Here is an 18,127-nt window from a genome sequence, read left to right as displayed (position 1 = left end):
TTTTCTCTCAAACTTTAGTCCTCAAAAGAACACCCAGAGTACTTCATATTATTTTTACTCTGCATTTAATATAAATTTCTTATAATTAAAATACTGACAGGGAAAATAATATATTGCCTGTTTTAGACTTATTTAAATACTTTTTCTACAAACAAGCCCTTACCTGATAGTTTGGTGGACACATTGGCTTATCTCTTGCTCTAATTTAAAAACAAAGTCACAGAAAAACTCTTTCTGCTCAATTTTCAGCTTCTTAAATCTGGCCCAAATCACAGGTATTATAATAATTGACTTACTGTCATCATTTGTACTGTCATTCACATTTGATGCAGTAAAATTTTGCTTTGGGTCTCAATTAGCAGCCAATGTCTATGTGCAAACATCTCTTAAATCTTTTTTTAAAAAAGTTATTGTCACGTAGTCTGAAGGAGGCATTATTTGAAGTGGAAACAGAACTTTGAGGTTATAAAAGTCAAGAATCCTATGGTGCCAGATCCATTAAAAAAATTTTTTATATAGTGGAAATAGTGCAGACTAAAACTAAAATGAGTGTCCTTTAATATCTACAGAATTGTACTTTTTCAGGAGTTGATAATGTTGGAGAACACTGGGAACATATGCATGCTTAATAGTGTTTGTTTTTGGTACAGCCTTTCTTGCAGTAATTTGCATATTCTCCGACCCAAGAATTTTAATTCTAAAATTTCTTCTAATGAAATAATCACAGAAATGTACAAAATCACTTTTGATGAATCAACTATGTTCACTGGAACACTGTTTATAATAATGGGAAATTGGAAATTACCCAAAAGTCGGTAATAAAATAATTGGTTCAATAAATTTCACATGATAGGAAACTCTGCAGCCATTAAAATGATGATGCAAATCTACATTTATTTAAATACAAAGAGGGTAACAATATAATGATGTCTAGTTGTTAAATCCGGTGGTCAATTCTTATCTGAATTGGACAGCTCTCCTTGATATACTTCTTTGTGTGGTTTCAGGATCCCACATCCTCTGGCTTTTCTCCAGCCTCACTGGTTCCTCCTCCTCTCCCTTACTGTTGATGTGCACCCAGTCCTCTCCTCTGTCTGTCCTCACTTATTTGGTGAACTCAGAAAAAAATACAGCCTTTGAGCACATGCGTGAGGACAATTCTCAGATTTATATCTCTAAACAAGCCTTCTCTCCCAAACCCCAGTTGCATTTATCTGCTGCCTACTCAGCACTGCCACTTGCGTCTTTATAAATGTCTCAATAGGCTCAAAATCGAATTCCTGATCTCCCACAAACCAGCTCTACCCACAGAATTCCCTATCTCAGCTAAAGGCGACTACAGTTGTACATTATTATAGTTGCTCAAGACAAAAACCTTGCAGTCATCTTTGACGCCTCACTTTTTGACACACCCTACACATTCACTCTGTCAGTAAAACCTGTTGGGTCTATCTTCATCTCCACTGCCACCCAGGCCCAAGCCACCATCGTATCTCACATGGATTATGGGAGTAACTCCTAAATGGGCTTCCTGTTTCAACCCTTGCACCCTAGAGTGTGTTCTCAATACAGCAGCTGTATTTTAATATGTAAGTCAGATTCTGTCACTCCTCTGCACTGACGTCTACACTCTCCATTTCATTTAATATAAAAGCCAAAGCCCTTACAAGGCCAATTTTCCTATTGCTCTTTCCAGATAGCACAGGTCTTCTTGGTATTATTTCAGCCCATCAAGTATGTGGGAAAAGGACTTTGCCCTTAGTTTGAGTTCTAGCTCCATTACTAGTGTGCCTTGAGATGTTAGTTTCCCATCTACAGAATAAGAATCATCTGTCCTGTCTACCACACAGGATTAAGGTGAAAGTGCTTTTTAATCCTAAAGGCTTCTCTAAGTACAAGGGTTATTATAATTTTCAAATATCACTTCTAAAACTTGTCTCATTTGCTTGAGAAGTTTTTGTTATGTCTAGTCCCCTGTTTATGTAAGGTCAGTTCAGATAATAGTTCCTTTTATGTCAGGCACTCTGAGGATATGCGAGTAGCCAGGTCATGGTCTCTCAAATAATTTGCATATATGTATATATATATATTTGCATATATAGAGATAGGTAATAATAGACATATATCCTGCAACAAACTGCTTTATCCCAGTTACTCAATGTGAAGGTCACTTGTATTTCAGGGTCGTCCTTGGCTATCTTGATGACCCAAGTGAGGACATTCAGGATCCAGTGAGTGACAAATTCTTCAAGGAGGTGTGGGTTTCAACAGCAGCTCGAAATGCTACAATTTATGACAAGGTGAAGTTCACATATTCCTCCCCCCTTTCTTTTCACTGAATCTCATCACAAAAAGCATATTGTTATTTCTGCATATTATCGGTACAGGGTATTCTTAATACATGTAAAAAAACTAATACATTTCCAGGTTGTAATAAAATGCCTCTTTGTGGACCCTGAAAAACAACAGCAAAAAGCATCATGGATTTTGGTTTAGAAAAGTCTTTAGCAGCATTCTAATCTCTCCTGTGACGCAGGAATCCCATCGGCAGCATCCTTAGCACCTGGTTACCCAGCCTTTGTACATGTCTAGTGACAAAGAGAAGAGGGGCAGATGACATCAAAAAATAAGCCACAGCTGAGTCCAGCCTAGCTCAATTTGCTGGTATTATAACCTTGTATATAGTGACTTGACTTTCTGAATTTCTTTTTCCTCTCCTATAAATTGGGAGGAATATTCACAAGGGTAGTTATGAGGACAAAGAATAGTCTAGTGAATGTTTTTAGCACATAGTGTATAGTAAACAGTATTCATCCTTATGATGAAGCTTGTTAATATTAATAACAAGACATGTCATTTGTTGGACAGCTCTAGTTTTAGAAAGGTGTTTTAACACCAGCTCCATTTGATGCATACCAAATGTATCGCCTGTGAAGTCTACCCTTTGGTTATAATAAAAAATGTAAAAGAGTTCAGAGTTGTGTAACAGTGGAACAAGTTACTTCAAAAAGTAGCTAGTTGCCCATCAGGGAAAAATATACAAGCTGTGTTCTAGCCAAGACTAATTGACCATCTGTGAGAAGCTGGAGAAGTCTGTGTTCTTCTTCATGATTTCCAGGTACAGACGTGAACCTCTTTTAAAAACATTAGGGAAAATACGCAATTTTTGTCTTAGAGCTCCTTCCAGCAGAGAGACTTACTCTTACTGAAACATGTCTACTATCTGTATAACTTTATTTCTTTTCTTTTCTTTCTTTCTTTCTTTTTTCTTTAAATTGACATGGAGTCTCGCTGTGTTGCCCAGGCTGGAGTGCAGTGGCATGATCTCGGCTCACTGCAATCTCTACCTCCTGGGTTCAAGTGATTCTCCTGCCTCAGCCTCCCGAGTAGCTGGGACTACAGGTGCCCACCACACTCGTCTAATTTTTGTATTATACAGGCTGGTCTTGAACTCCTGACCTCAAGTGATCCACCCACCTTAGCCTCTCAAAGTGCCGGGATTACAGGCATGACCCAATGCTCCTGGCCCCTGTATAACCTTATTTCATCCTGAGGACTGAAGGCTGTGATCAAGTAGGCCATGTGCATAGAGTCATTAAAATGTAATTTTACAAATGCAGTGCACAGCCTTATTTGAGTCCTGGATTTGGGGGAAAACATCTATAAAAGACATTTTGGGGATAACAGGATAAATTTGAATATGAAGCATAACTTAAATGACATTATATAATTAATTTTCTTAGGTGTGAGAATAGTATTGTGATTATATAGGCACATGTCCTTATTCTTAAGAAATACATGCAGAAGTATTCAGGGGTGAAGTGTTATGATATCCAAAACTCATTTTCAACTGGCAAAGTAAGTGTTACATATTAACAATTGATAATGCTATGTAAAGGCACAGATATGAACCTCTTTCAAGAAAAGTTAGGGAAAATATAACATGCAATATTATTCTTAGACCAGAATCTCCAGTGAAATCCAGGGATGATTATTATTAAAAAAATTAACTTTAATGTGGGGTAACATTAGTGTAATTTCTTGCCACTAGCCATGACTTTTTAAAATGGAAGCAAATCTACTTATTTGTAGCACATAAGATAACCAATTCTTAAATCAGGTCTGTGCTGTAACATAAGACTAATAATATGCTTCATACAACAGAGGTCTTGTCTGTTGGAATAATTATTTTCCATAAAGGGCATGTGCTCGCTCTTAAACTTTTTGTTCATTTTTCTATTTATGTTCTAATCAGGTGTTCCGGTGCCTTCCCAATGATGAAGTACACAATTTAATTCAGCTGAGAGACTTTATAAACAAGCCCATATTAGCTAAGGAAGATCCCATTCGAGCTGAGGAGGAACTGAAGAAGATCCGTGGATTTTTGGTGCAATTCCCCTTTTATTTCTTGTCTGAAGAAAGCCTACTGCCTTCTGTTGGAACTAAAGAGGCCATAGTGCCCATGGAGGTTTGGACTTAAGAGATATTCATTGGTAGCTCAAGGACTTCTACCCTGAAGACCACACTGCACACAGTGACTTCCTGGAGATGTCATAGCCAAAGCCAGGCCTGATGCATTCTCGTATCCAACCCAAGGACCTTTTGGAATGACTGGGGAGGGCTGCAGTCATACTGATGTAAGGACTCTGAACGTCAGCAAGGCTTCATAATTCCTTCTGCCTAACCTTGTAAAAAGGGGGCTGCATTCTTGTTGGTTGCATGTACTCCGTTGAGTATATACATATACTCATTTGAGTATGTGTTGAGTAAAACACATATTCAAATTCCATAACATATACCAAAACCCGTTTCCTTTGTAACAAGAATTTACCTATAACTGTGATCTAGATTGCCAAAAGATGTCTGAATCTCCTTATTCTTCTCTGATCTTCATTTACACAGCCAGTGTATAGCTGGACCTGCCCTCATCTTGCAGTTCATACAGGCACTGTTTGAGAAATTGTTTATTACTAGAAGTTGTAATGCTGCTTCAAGATTTTTCATGGTTACCTGGGATGCCCCTGCTCATCTGGTCCTGAAGTAGTAACATTCACCCAAATGATGACATAGTCCTTATTCCTTTTCAGTCACTGTACGAACAAAGCAGACTTTAGCCTACACAGTAGACTCTGGTAGGCACTTCTGATAACATTGATACTATATCTTGATACCACGAGTCAACAGGAAGGAATAACTTCCAATATTGAGACAGAGATTTATTTCATTTTGCTCCCAAAGGCACTGACAAGATGAGTCCTTGTGATTAGGCCCACCTGATCAAATGTAAAAACACGTGTGGGATATTTGATTACATAGCAACCAGATAAAACTGAGAGCACACAGCCTTCGGAAACCCCCAAGGTGTCAAGGGGGATCAGATCCAGATAAGAGAAGATGATTCCTTCTAGTCCTATAAAATTTCCTGTCATCCTTAGCTGCTGGGTTGATTGAAATTTGATTTCTACATTTCAAAATCAAACCAGTGAATACAATTTGTCTTCTCAAGAGAATCAGAGGCATCGTAACTCCTACCAGGCTAGTATGAGTCTAACCTTGTTTGACATTCAGCTCTACTGCTACATAATCTTCTTTGAGAAAAATTAATTGATTATAAAATATGTGCTATTTCACTTGCATTATTAAATATATATTAACCCCTCTCACCAGGGCTTCCAGTGAAGTTCCAATGCCCTAGTCTGTGAATTATCCTGGAAATGTGTTTTTCCTTTTCGGATGATAGAGTATCCTTTGGTAAACTGAATTTTACTAAGCAGAACAACTCTGACAGTCTGAAGAGTTAATGTGGGTTCTCATAAGGCCTGTCCCTGTAAAACAAAGTGCAGGTGTAATGATTATACGTGTCTATGGATTACCTGGACAGACTCCCGTTTGGGTTGTTCTTCAGAGAAGCAAGCAGCTGATCCCTGTTTTCATGAAGCTAATACTTCAGTTGGAAAAATTAAACAGGAGCACAAAGTCAGGGATAGGGGTTAGCGGAAGAGAGAAATAGTGTCACATCAAGGAGAAGATCTCATAGCTAGGGAACATTTCACAAATAAGGTGAGATTTTGTAACCAATAATAAAAATGAATGTTTTTATAAGCAAATAACTTATTTTTCATATGGCTCTAGATGGTAAAATGACTTCATTCTATAGTCATTATAAATAAGAATTTGCTATTGATGAAAGAAGTTTAGATTGGCATTTGAAGTATTGAGTGTATAGGATCGCTAAGGATTTCTTAGATTTTATATTTAAATATTTTTTTAAACCTTAGAGGAAACAACAAACTGGCTCTTGATTTTGAGCACCCTACTCTCGTGAAAAATAGAAGGTTGAAAGGACCCTTTCCCTTATAAGTAATTTAATCCAATTTCTCCCCATTTTATACATGAGGAAACTGAGGCTCAGATCAGATGAGGACTCACTTAAATCCACTCAGTATGTAGATGGTAGAGCTGGGACTAGCAACATTGCTGCAGCCTACTGTTGGCCTCTCTCTTCACTTTATCATTGCCCAAGAATGAGGATATGCAGTAAACAGATTTCAGGCAAGATATCTCTAAGCTGTTTTGAACCCTCTGGTATTTTGTATTTATCTGTTCGTCTGTCCCCCTACTAGAATGTAAGCTCCATGGGGCAGGGACTTCACTGTATTTTGTTCATAGTGTATACCCAGAACCTGGACCAGTGCTTGGCACATAGAAGATGTCAATAAATGCTTGTAGAATTAATAAACAAGGTGAAGGAGAGAGCTAATGGTATGAAAATCTTAGCTTCATATAAGAAGTCTTACTACTGCTTTCTATGGCAAGTTTCTTTTCTATTGCATCTTCCCAAAGGCAAGATGCTTATCTGCAAAGAGGTGATAAGATTTACTTGGAGGGATTTTATGGAAAATTCAGTGCAATATTTGCTTTTTTTTTTTTTTTTTTGCAGTAGCAGTTTACATAGTACAGCATTCTGCAAAAATTGCATGAAATGTGGACACAAGATGTACTGTATGACTTAATTACCTGTCATTCTCTGACACCATTACTACCTACTAGAAGTTCAAATAATTTATCTTTAACATTGCAATATCTGATAAACCTTTTAAAATGTGAATAATTCAAAGCCTTGAAAATCTATCATGAATCTGCTCAACATTTCAAAGTGACTATTTTGAAATGCCTATAAATGCTATATACCTGACATCCTGCTAATTTCTGTAATAATTTTTGTTTTCAAGGGGGAAAAATTCTAGTATTACAAAAAATGAATGATGGAAAGTGGCCATGGTCTATTAAAGCTATTCAGATTGGCCATGGTCAGTCGGTCATCGGAGGATAGCCTTAGCATAGCAAGTCTGGCGCAGGCGTTTGTTCTAAATCTAGTGTCCAGCTCGTGACTCACCCTTCAGTGGGATGTTTTTAATTCCCACCTGTACTGCATCACAGGGAGGCATGTAGAGCTGGTCATTAGATAATTGTGTGGCATACTGGAAAACAAAATGTTTATTTTCAAAGCACCTTTGAAAGGAAATTTCATCTATAGGTCCTCAAAATATGGACAGTTAATTTCTTATGTAAGAACTTAGGAAATTATAATATCATGAATTAATACTTTTCCAGATGAAAACAACAAGCTGAGAAGTCATTTTGCAGATGTAAGACTAGGAAAAATAGATTTTATGTATATAGAGCCTGAACTTTTTCTGCATCTCTCCTCATTTCTTATATTTTTTTTCTTTTTCTTTGTTTCTTTTCTTTCCTCTCTTTCTCTCTTTTTTTTTTTTTTTTTTTTTTTTGAGACTGGGTCTTGCTCTGTGGCCCAGGCTGGCAGTGGTGTGATCTCCACTGCAACATCTGCCTCCTGGGCTCAAGCAATCCTCCCACCTCAGCCTCCTGAGTAGGTGGGACTACTGGTGCATGCTGCCACACCCAGCTAATTTTCGTATTGTTTGTACAGATAGCATTTTTCCATGTTGCCTAAGCTGGTCTCGAACTCCTAAGCTCAATCTATCCACCTGCCTTGGCCTCCCGATGCCAGGCATTCAGATTGCTTGAGCTCCCTCCCCTGTGCTGGGATTGCAGGCGTGAGCCACCACACTGGCCTCCTCATTCCTTATTCCTTCAGTCTCTATCTCCTACCACAGCACCTTCTTATTATGTAAAAATTATTTCAGAAGACAAGAACAAGTATCCTGGAAAAAAAAAATTAGGCCTTATATTAGTCTGCTCAGGCTGCCAAAACAAGATGCCCTAGACTGGGTGGCTTACACAACAGAAGTTTATTTTCTCACAGTTCCAGAGACAGGAAGTTGGAAATCAAGGTGCCTGTATGGTAGGTTTCTGGTGAGGACTCTTCCGGGCTTCTCGGCCACCTTCTCACTGTGTGCTCACATGGCCTCCTCTTTGTGTGAGCACAGGAGGCAAAGGGCAAACTCTCTGGTGTCTCTTCTTCCAAGGCCACTAATCCCATCATGGGCACCCTACTCTCATGACGTCATCTAACTCGACCTCCCAAAGGCCCCGTTTCCAAATACCATCACATCAGAGATACGGGCTTCACATGAGCTGGGAGGGAAGACACAAACATCATTCAGTCTATAATAAATATTCACTTAACTCATACTTTAAAGTGACTGGCAAAATACCCTGATCTGATGTGGCACCTGAGCATTTTCTGGTACCTGTCACCCTCTGTAGCAGGGATGACAAGGACCCGTCATGTCTCCTTATTCCTCTACTATTTCTTATACAAAAGGAGCAAATGCTAAAGGATTTTAAGTGTGCTTAGTATATATTTGTATTTCCTTGGAATATTCATTGAGGTCAACTACTACTGAAGTTTGGTGATCTAAAATGAGTTTACCCAGGCCTGGGCCTTGAGAAATTCTTGAATCTAGAAATCCACTGGAAAAGAAATTCATCTGCCTGTATGAATAAGAGGCAAGTAGAAGAATCAATAGATTTGCATTTTTTTAAAAAGGGGCAAGTAGGTAATATGATTCTTACTGTCAATTTAATTCATATGTAAGATGTTCCTGGTTTTCACTTGAGATTGGAAGGATTCATTAAAGGATCAAAAATTCCCAGCTTAATTTTATAGGTTATTTTATTTTTCCTTTATACCATTTATAATTTTTAACTTAAAAGTAATCAAACACTGGATAAATGAAAATCTATCACATTAAATTTATTATTTTATTTTATTTTATTTTATTTTTAAGATAGAGTTTCACTCTTGTTGCCCAGGCTGGAGTGCAGTGGTGCAATCTTGGCTCACTGCAACCTCCACTTCCTGGGTTCAAGCAATTCTTCTGCCTCAGCCTCCCAAGTAGCTGGGATTACAGGTGCCTGCCACCACAACTGGCTAATTTTGTTGTTGTTGTTGTTTGTTTGTATTTTTAGTAGAGACGTGGTTTCATAATATTGTCCAAGCTGGTCTTGAACTCCTGACCTCAGGTGATCCACCCCCTTGGCCTCATTACAGGCGTGAGCCACTGTGCCCAGCCACACTAATAATTTTAAACCGTTAAGTTTTAGAATTAGATTGAATGGTAGTCCAATCAAAACATGGGCTTAATCACTCTTCCCTATTTCCAAGCAACTATCATTCTTCACTTTATTCTAGATGAGTGCATTTAAGTGAATGTCATCCTAGTTCTGTGTAATGCTAAGAAATACAACATCATACTCTCCCAATGTAATTCCACTTGGATTCTTCACATAAAATGGACTAGACCAACAGCACTGATGCTCTGCATTTTAAAAATTCATTTCAAATTATTTCAGTTGGAGCACACACACACTCTGACACAAATAGCAAATATTGGGTGATGAACATCCATTCAGAATATCCAGATATTCTGGAGAGAACTGGAGCTCATAGCCTTCCCTCCAGGGCAAGTTTGGCAAACTAAGTCTAGGTCTCCTCTTTTTGTAAATAAAACGTTATTGAAACACAGCCACAACCATTCACTTATATCCCATCACGATTGTATGATCCATAAATCCTAAAATATTACTATCATTAAGACAAAATTTGCTGATCCTTCCTACAGAAAGCAGAAGATATCCAGACAGGGTACCTCATTCAGACAGACTTGCAGGAGTTTTAATCTCCTCCGTTAGCAGGGTTTTCAATTCTCCCTATCCCGGGCCCCAACAATTTACAATGTGTTTATTATACGAACACAGCCAAGTCCTTTCAGGAATTAAAATTACATGGTTTTTTTGGTTCTGGAAAGAGAAGTAGTCGGCTAAAGCAGCTATCTCCCAGACAAGCACTCATCAACATGCATGGTGGAACATGCTTGTAACTGAAGTGTAATGAAGATGAGGAGGGATAGGCCTAGGTGTTTGTATTTATAATTGGAATTGTGAAATCAAGAAACTTGTTTTCTCTGAATTTTTCCTCTGTGAAGTGTTGGAAATGATACATGTATCCCTTCGTAACTTCACAGTCAGTGCTTTCTATATCCCTTAACCACTTTTTCTTTAAATATCAATTAATTGAGCAATTATAAGTGTGAAATCAGCAATGTCCCTCTATTTGAAAATAAGATTCCTCTTTCTGCATGTGGGGCTTTTGGAGCCAGTATGCTGTATGTCTCAGATGAAGACAGCAATGTGTGCCTCTAGAGACCTCCTCTGCACACAAGCATGGGTCCCCCCGAAGGCCCGTTATAGATTCAGAGTGCATTACAGAGGCATAGCTCCCTGCCCCCTGCCCAGGCCTCTCTCACCTTAAAGTGTGCTGATATCATGATGAGGTGAATTTCTTTTAAAAGACTAACGTGGCATTCGATAAGAACATATTGAGCAGGGCCCAGTCAGGATGCTGGGGTCGCACCAGTGAACAAGTCATACCAGGTTCTCCTCCTTTGTGGTGCTCTCCCTTTAGCAAATGGAGACTACAAAGCTATTTCCATCCTCAACATAAGAAAATGCATGAAATAAGATGCAATTGGGTGGAAGTGTAGGAATTTTCCCAAGCTAGGGAGAATGGCAAAGACTGATAAATGCTGAAGACACCAGAGTATGAACCAGGAAGCAACAATATTACTAGTACCAATAACAATAATAATAGTTAAGATTAGTAGTGGCTTTGTTGGTCACAGCCTCTTCTAGGCACTTCACATTTTAGTTCATTGACTACTTTGATAACTGGCTGTCTGCAGCTCAGGGGGCCAAACATACACCAGTGCTCTCTGAACTCTGAGACTGGCTTCCACCTCCACTTAAAGCCCCTGCAGCCTTACATATAACCCCCAGGCCCATGAGGTATAAGTGTGGAACTAACCAGCAAGTAGTAGTGGGAAGAGCATGGGCTTCAACATTACTGAGCTCACCTAAAAGCTTGGCCTTACCACTTGCCAGCAGTGAGAGTTCCTTGAGCAGATGAACCTCTCTGAGGTTTTCAGCAGCATGGTAATAAGGCCATGGAAGACCCAGCAAAAAGCACAGTGTCCAGCATATAGTAGGTGCCTTCTACCAAATCAGTGCTAGCTGCTGCAACTACCTTTCATTATTCTCTTAAAGTAAGGGCATCTTGAAAGGAGAGGACACACACAACCCATGACCACATCTTTGGTCTGGATGTTAGGTCTTCCAGACCAAACTGCCTAAGAAACTAGAAGAGCTACTCAACTGAACCCAGCCCAAAACGCTGACCCACAGAATTAGAAGCAAATAAAATTGTCACTATCTTAGCCACTAAGTTTTAGTGTGGTTTGTGACACAGCAATAGATCATTGATGGAGTCAAGCTTCTTCAGGGTATTCTGTTTTTCCTTTTTCACACTCTAATTGCTCTATGATCTTCTGCCTTCTGGCTTCTAGCCACTCCACTGAAACTGATCCACCTCTGTTTTTCTACTCTTTAGTAATATATAAGTGCAGGAAAACAGCTTGTTGCATGATAAGAATGACACCCATCTTGAAGCGAAACTGCCATGCCAATGGATGTTTGATTCCTGCATACCAAGGTGTTCTGCAGCAAGGTTCTTAAATAATGCCTGTAGCATCAATAACCCCTCATAAAGATGCTTATCTCACCTCCCTCTAGCCCAGATCTCTCTCCTAAACTCCAGACATACCTGAAGATTAGATATTTCTACCTGCTTTCTTCACATGCTCCTCAAACTCAACAACACAGCCGATCCAAAATGGCAACCATCATCAATACTCTCTTCTGGTCCCTGGTCAATGCTCCCACAGGGCTCCTTCTGTTACTCCTCATATTAAGGAACAGCCCCACCAGTCACCAACTGCCAAACTGGAAAATAATTATCATTATTGATTCCTCCCTTTCTCTTATGTTCTCCATGTCAATAGCCACCAAGTCTATCAATTCCACTACCTCAATGTCTCCCAATTGCTTTCAGTTATTTTTCCTCCCAATGCCACTTCCTACTCTACCTTGGTCACCATCACCTCATCTGCATTAACTAGTCTGTCAATTCTGGTCATTCCCAGATTTATTCATTGCAGTCAGAGATATTTGTTAAATGTAAATCTGGTCATGTCTTTTCCAGCTTAAATTCCTTTGAGAGATTTTGTTTTAGGGTAAAGTCCTAAAAAGGTTCTGCAAGGCTCTTTATAGACTGCCCCTTCCTTAATCCTCCATCTGAATCACCTCCAGCTGCCACTCTTCTTTTGAGCAATACTTAATTTGGCTCCTGTATATCCCTTTCTTCTGACTTTCTTAAAGCCTATTTTTTTTTTTCTCCTAAGTAGCCTTCTTTGACCTCCCCGCCTCTGGCTTAGTACTGTGGCCTCCTGGGTGCCACCACAGCATGCTATCCTTTTCACGGCATTCCCACACCATATATGATGCCTGCTACAGTAGTACCCTGAGCTCTAAGCAATGAGAGCTCATGAACCATGACTGTCTTGGGCATTGGGGCACCCCCCAGAACCTAATGTACTTCAGACAGAGCAGATGCATAATAGATAGTTGGTAGAGAAAATGAATAAATCTGAAAAAGAGATGGATGGAAAAAGAGAAAGATAGCAAATTGCTGCGCACTTGCCAAGACCTAGGAAGAATAGAAGTCTTTACACTGTGTCACTGCCTGAGCTAGAAAGGCCACATTTAAATTGACAATAAAAAGGAGAAGGTGTATAGTAGGGCTGTCTACTGTGGCAACTTCATTCTCAGCCAGCCTCTCAAAAGGTCAAGGGCAACCAGCAAGAGGTGAAGCAAATGGGAACCTGTGCTGATTGCATTAATTTTATATCTTGTTCCATTACTAGGGAATTGAGAAGTGGCAGAGTCGGAGGGGAAGAAAAGTTTGGTTTTACACATCTTGGCATTTGACTGTATTCTGCCTGATGTGTTTTATTTGGGTTCCCCCTCTAAAGCAAACCCTGAGACAAAGATTTGAATGAAGGTAGTTTAGTTAGAATGTGTACTGAGGAAGCACATGCACGGGAGTCGGTAAGCAAGAGAGGGGCAAAGCCAATGAATGGTGCATTGAAGAACAAGTTACCACTGACGGCAACAGGGCCCTTACCCACTGAAGGCTCTGAGGCTTGGGGAGACTGACACTGAAGGTCGCCCCTGGAGCTGTAAATCCCCAACACTCCTGGAGCTTCCCTGCACAAAGTTACAGCTTCCCTGCACACAGTTGCTGGGTCAGAGAGAGCCAGCAAAGAAGCAGAGAGAAACCCATTCAGGGCAAAGCTGTCAACTTGATGGGAACTGGCCCCTGTGGCCACAGGTAAACTCAGAACAGGCTGAGGGTCTATGTGGTTGGACATCAACAACACCAGGTTGAATAAACCTTTAACTTTTCACAATAGTTGGTACAGCCGCTATAGAAAATATTCTGGAGTTTCCTAAAAAAATTAAAACCTGACCCAGCATTCCCACTCTAGGTATATATCCAAAGGAAATGATATCAGTATCTGAAAGAGAGATCTGCACTCTCATGTTCATTGTGGCATTATTCACAATAGCCAAGATATGGAATCAATCTAAGTGTCCACCAGCAGATGAGTGGATAATGAAAAAGTGTTGAATGGAATACTATTCAGCCATAATAAAGATGGAAATTCTTCCATTTGTGACAACATGGATGAACTTGGAAAATATAATACTAAGTGAAATAAACCAGACTCAGCCAAGACAAATACTGGGTGATCTCACTTATATGTGTAATCTAAAAAAGTATAACTCATAGAAGCAGAAGGTAGAATGGTGGTTGCCAGAGGCTGGGGGGTGGAGGCAGTGGAGGAAGAGGGGAGATGTTGATCAGAGGGTACAAATTAAATTATAAGATAAACAAGTTCTGGGATCCAACAGTCAGCACAGCATGGTGACTATTAGTTACTAGTACTGTACTGTGTACTTGAAATTTGAAATAAGAAAGTGGGTTCTTAAATGTTCTCACCACATAGGAAAAAACAGGATAATTATGTGAGGTGTTGTTGCATGTGTTTATTGACTTGATTATGATAATTATTTCACAATGTGCATGCATATCAAACCATCACATTCTGTACCTTAAATATATACAGTTTTTAATTTGTCAATTATACCTCAATAAAGCTAGGGGTGGGAAATTTCACAATGTAGTAATTCTTATCCATTCCAAAAGCATGTAATTTCCCTCAAGACAGGAATATTGTAACTTTTCATACCTTTTGTATTGGGCTTATCACAATCCTGAGCATATTGTTCAAGTTATGCAAAAATTGAATTGAAAAGTTGCCACCTCAATCCTCTTCCCCCAAGGCTTCCTATGCTTATGATATTTGAGATTCATTAGGCCAATTCATAAAGCTTGGGGGAGAACCAAAGAAATAAAAGCTGTTTTTGTATTAGAGTGATGCAGTAAGAAGTGGATTTCTGAATTTTCCTTTGGTATTTATAAAGTCTCCATCATTTTTTAAAACATAAAATGCAGTTAAAGCTGTGATAATGGAACGAAATATCAGGTCACAATCTCATTTGAAAGATTACGGAAAATTAAAATTATACAGTTTTCCCATGATATTTGACTATTTCCTTTCCAGAATCAACAAAACGGCTGGTTTGGAATTGTACCAATAACTCAGGAAGCAAACATTGGGTGATTTATGAGAAACAACAAAAAGGGTACTTTTTTTTTTTTTTTTTTTTTGAGACGGAGTCTCGCTCTGTCGCCCAGGCTGGAGTGCAGTGGCGCGATCTCGGCTCACTGCAAGCTCCGCCTCCCGGGTTCACGCCATTCTCCTGCCTCAGCCTCCCGAGTAGCTGGGACTACAGGCGCCCACAACCGCGCCCGGCTAATTTTTTGTATTTTTAGTAGAGACGGGGTTTCACCGTGGTCTCGATCTCCTGACCTTGTGATCCGCCCGCCTCGGCCTCCCAAAGTGCTGGGATTACAGGCGTGAGCCACCGCGCCCGGCCCCAAACTTCTTTTTCATATCCCTTCTTCATTCACAAGAAACTTTACATTGCAATGTGTTCTCTACATACAGATGCAGGGGACTCATGGTGGAAGCTAAAATCAGGAAGTTCTTGGTTAGCAGTTGGAACCACCCTCTCCACACCCTGCTGTTGATATGCTTTTCATTCCGGGAACGGCAACCCAAATCTGTACCAAAGACACCGCCTTGTTTTGAAACTGGTCTGTGGTGTCGTTGAATGCTCCTCTTCTCTTTTACTACCACTCTTTCATATGCCCTCTTTTTCAAAGTCTAAATGTATTTTTCCAACTTTTTTTTTTCTAACTAGTTTTGGACCTCTAGTGCAAAGGACTGAGTTAATCACATCCCTCAATTCAAGGCCTAGTAAGATCCCCTCTCTTGCTTAATTCATTTATTTATTTTATTTCCAACCACCATTCATTTTTCTTCTTCTTGCAATAGACATGCATTTTAACATATTTTATGTATATCTTTTCATGTGAGTATGTCCTTGCAAAATGTGTATTGTCATTTTGTGAATTTTTATTTACATGAATGATGTATGTTGCATTCTATCTGACAATGCACTGTTTTTTTTTGTTTGTTTGTTTGTTTGTCTTTTGTTTTTTGTTTTTTTTTTTGAGACAGAGTCTAGCTCTGTCGCCCAGGCTGGAGTGCATTGGCTGGATCTCAGCTCACTGCAAGCTCCGCCTCCCGAGTTTAGGCCATTCTCCTGCCTCAGCCTCTCAAGTAGCTGGGACTACAGACGCCCGCCACCTCGCCCGGCTAGTGTTGTTTTGTATTTTTTAGTAGAGGCGGGGTTTCACCGTGTTAGCCAGGATGGTCTCAATCTCCTGACCTCGTGATCCGCCGGTCTCGGCCTCCCAAAGTGCTGGGATTACAGGCTTGAGCCACCGCGCCCGGCTACAATGCACTGTTTTTAAGATCCAACCATATTGATGTATATAGTTCTAATCTTTTGTGTTTAATCATTGTATTTAATATTAAGTGATCACTACACTTAGTCCATCACTTTTGCAAAAATTGACACCTGGGTTACCTCCAACTACCCACTACCACAAATATGCTGCAATGAAAATCCTCATCCCAGAACACATGGACACACTGTGTGGAACAACACACACTGGGGCCTGTCGGTGCTGGGGTGAGGGATGGGGGGAGGGAGGGCATCCAGAAGCATAGCTAAGGGATGCTGCGCTTAATACCTAGGTGATGGGTTGATGTGCACAACAAACCACCATGGCACATGTTTACCCATGTAACAAACCGGCACATCCTGCACATGTACCCTGAAACTTAAAAGTTGAAGAAAGAAAAAGAAAACAAGAAAATCTTCATCCCATAGGGCTACTCACAACTGGGCAGATGGCTTCCCTCAGATTGAGTGATCCAAAGAAGAACAAAGCAGAAGTCACAGATCTTTTAAAACGTAGCTTTGGAAGACACAAATTATCATTACAATGATACTCTATTTGTTACACCAGTCAGCCCCACTCAATGTGGGAAAAGACGATGCTACATGAACAGCAGGAGGCAGGGATTATTAGAGTCATCTTGGAGGTTAGCTGCCACACACATCAGACATGATGTTCCCTTTTTTTTCCAGATTTCTTGTTTTGCCATATAGATATTTGTGTGTGTGTGCGTGTGTGTTTCTCTGCTTTTTGCATGAATTGATTACTGTGTGATAGTGCTACTTCCCAGGAGATATACCTTCCTATGCTTACAAAAACTCCAAAGCCTTCTTCATATTCCCACTGAGTTCTATTATAAGAATTGTCAAATGGCTGCCAAATGTTGTTCATAAAAAGGAAAGTCATGATAGGTTTTCAACACCTGGAAGAAAAAAACCCATCATATTCAAGAATCTGAATTTTGATTAAGCCATGATATTTTCGAACACTTTAGCCAGCCTAAACTCTTCTTTCTATTGTTGCACATAGTGAGATTTGTTTCAATTGATTGTATTTTCATTTTTTGAAATATATTCTCAAATAACATGTGTAGATTAGTGAGATTGTTGGCCTTTTATTAAAAGGCAAAAGAAGTATAGAAAGGAGAAGCATCCTTTTGACACTTTTATAGGTCAGCTAGAACTATAACAAAGGATGGTTTTTAAACAAAATGTTTTATTACAATAGAAAATGGTCATTACAACAACTCTGAAACAATATCACATGAAAAACGAAAATATTCTTTTTGTAGCTGCTAGTCTGTGGCCCTTGGATTTTTCAACACATTTTTGCATATCAAATAAAAGGTTAAGGGATATGAATAATAGCAATACAACAGAGAACCGAATACTCATTTTTCATTAGGAAAATATAAAAAGAAAGAATGTAAATTGATCCTTATCATTTTTAATTTATTGAAGCAAAAATGTCTTTCAGCATGAATGCAGTATTACCATCCAAAGGCAGATGTGCACGGGCATTGAGAGTCCAAGGGGAAAAGAAAGTCACTCAATCTGAGTGTTTCTCCCATCGTGTAGGCCAGAGAGATAAATTATTTGCTGAGAAATCCACCTCAGTTTATTGAGTTGCCACAGGAGAGCCTCAGCACTGAAGCAAACCATTGCAACATAATTTTAATCTTGGTTACTAATTCCTTTTATTTTGGGGTTCCCGGTGTGTTTGAGGCCCTCAAAGAGTTCCTCACTGCTCTGCCAAAAAAAGCACATGGCAGGCCATTAACAGCCTCCTATGGGAAACCTGCCTCTCGGA

General features: G+C 39.5%; 1 protein-coding gene across 6 annotated transcripts in view; it reads left to right on the top strand.

Annotated features, from left to right (window-relative positions):
- Window positions 1–6,739, top strand: part of PLD1 (phospholipase D1) — a 205,492-nt gene extending 198,753 nt beyond the window's left edge. For all 6 annotated transcript variants that reach the window (XM_065540177.2, XM_005546385.5, XM_045386628.3 and 3 more), the window contains 2 exons: window positions 2,183–2,300; window positions 4,256–6,739. In XM_065540177.2, the coding sequence (XP_065396249.1) occupies window positions 2,183–2,300; window positions 4,256–4,480 (343 nt within the window). In that variant the 3' untranslated portion in view covers window positions 4,481–6,739. The remainder of the gene's footprint in view (window positions 1–2,182; window positions 2,301–4,255) is intronic.
- The last annotated feature ends 11,388 nt before the right edge of the window (window positions 6,740–18,127 follow it).

Source organism: Macaca fascicularis, chromosome 2 (assembly GCF_037993035.2).
Source record: "Macaca fascicularis isolate 582-1 chromosome 2, T2T-MFA8v1.1".
Lineage (NCBI taxonomy): Eukaryota > Metazoa > Chordata > Mammalia > Primates > Cercopithecidae > Macaca > Macaca fascicularis.
Note: the sequence above shows the minus strand (reverse complement) of the source record. Positions and strands in the feature narration are given on the sequence as shown.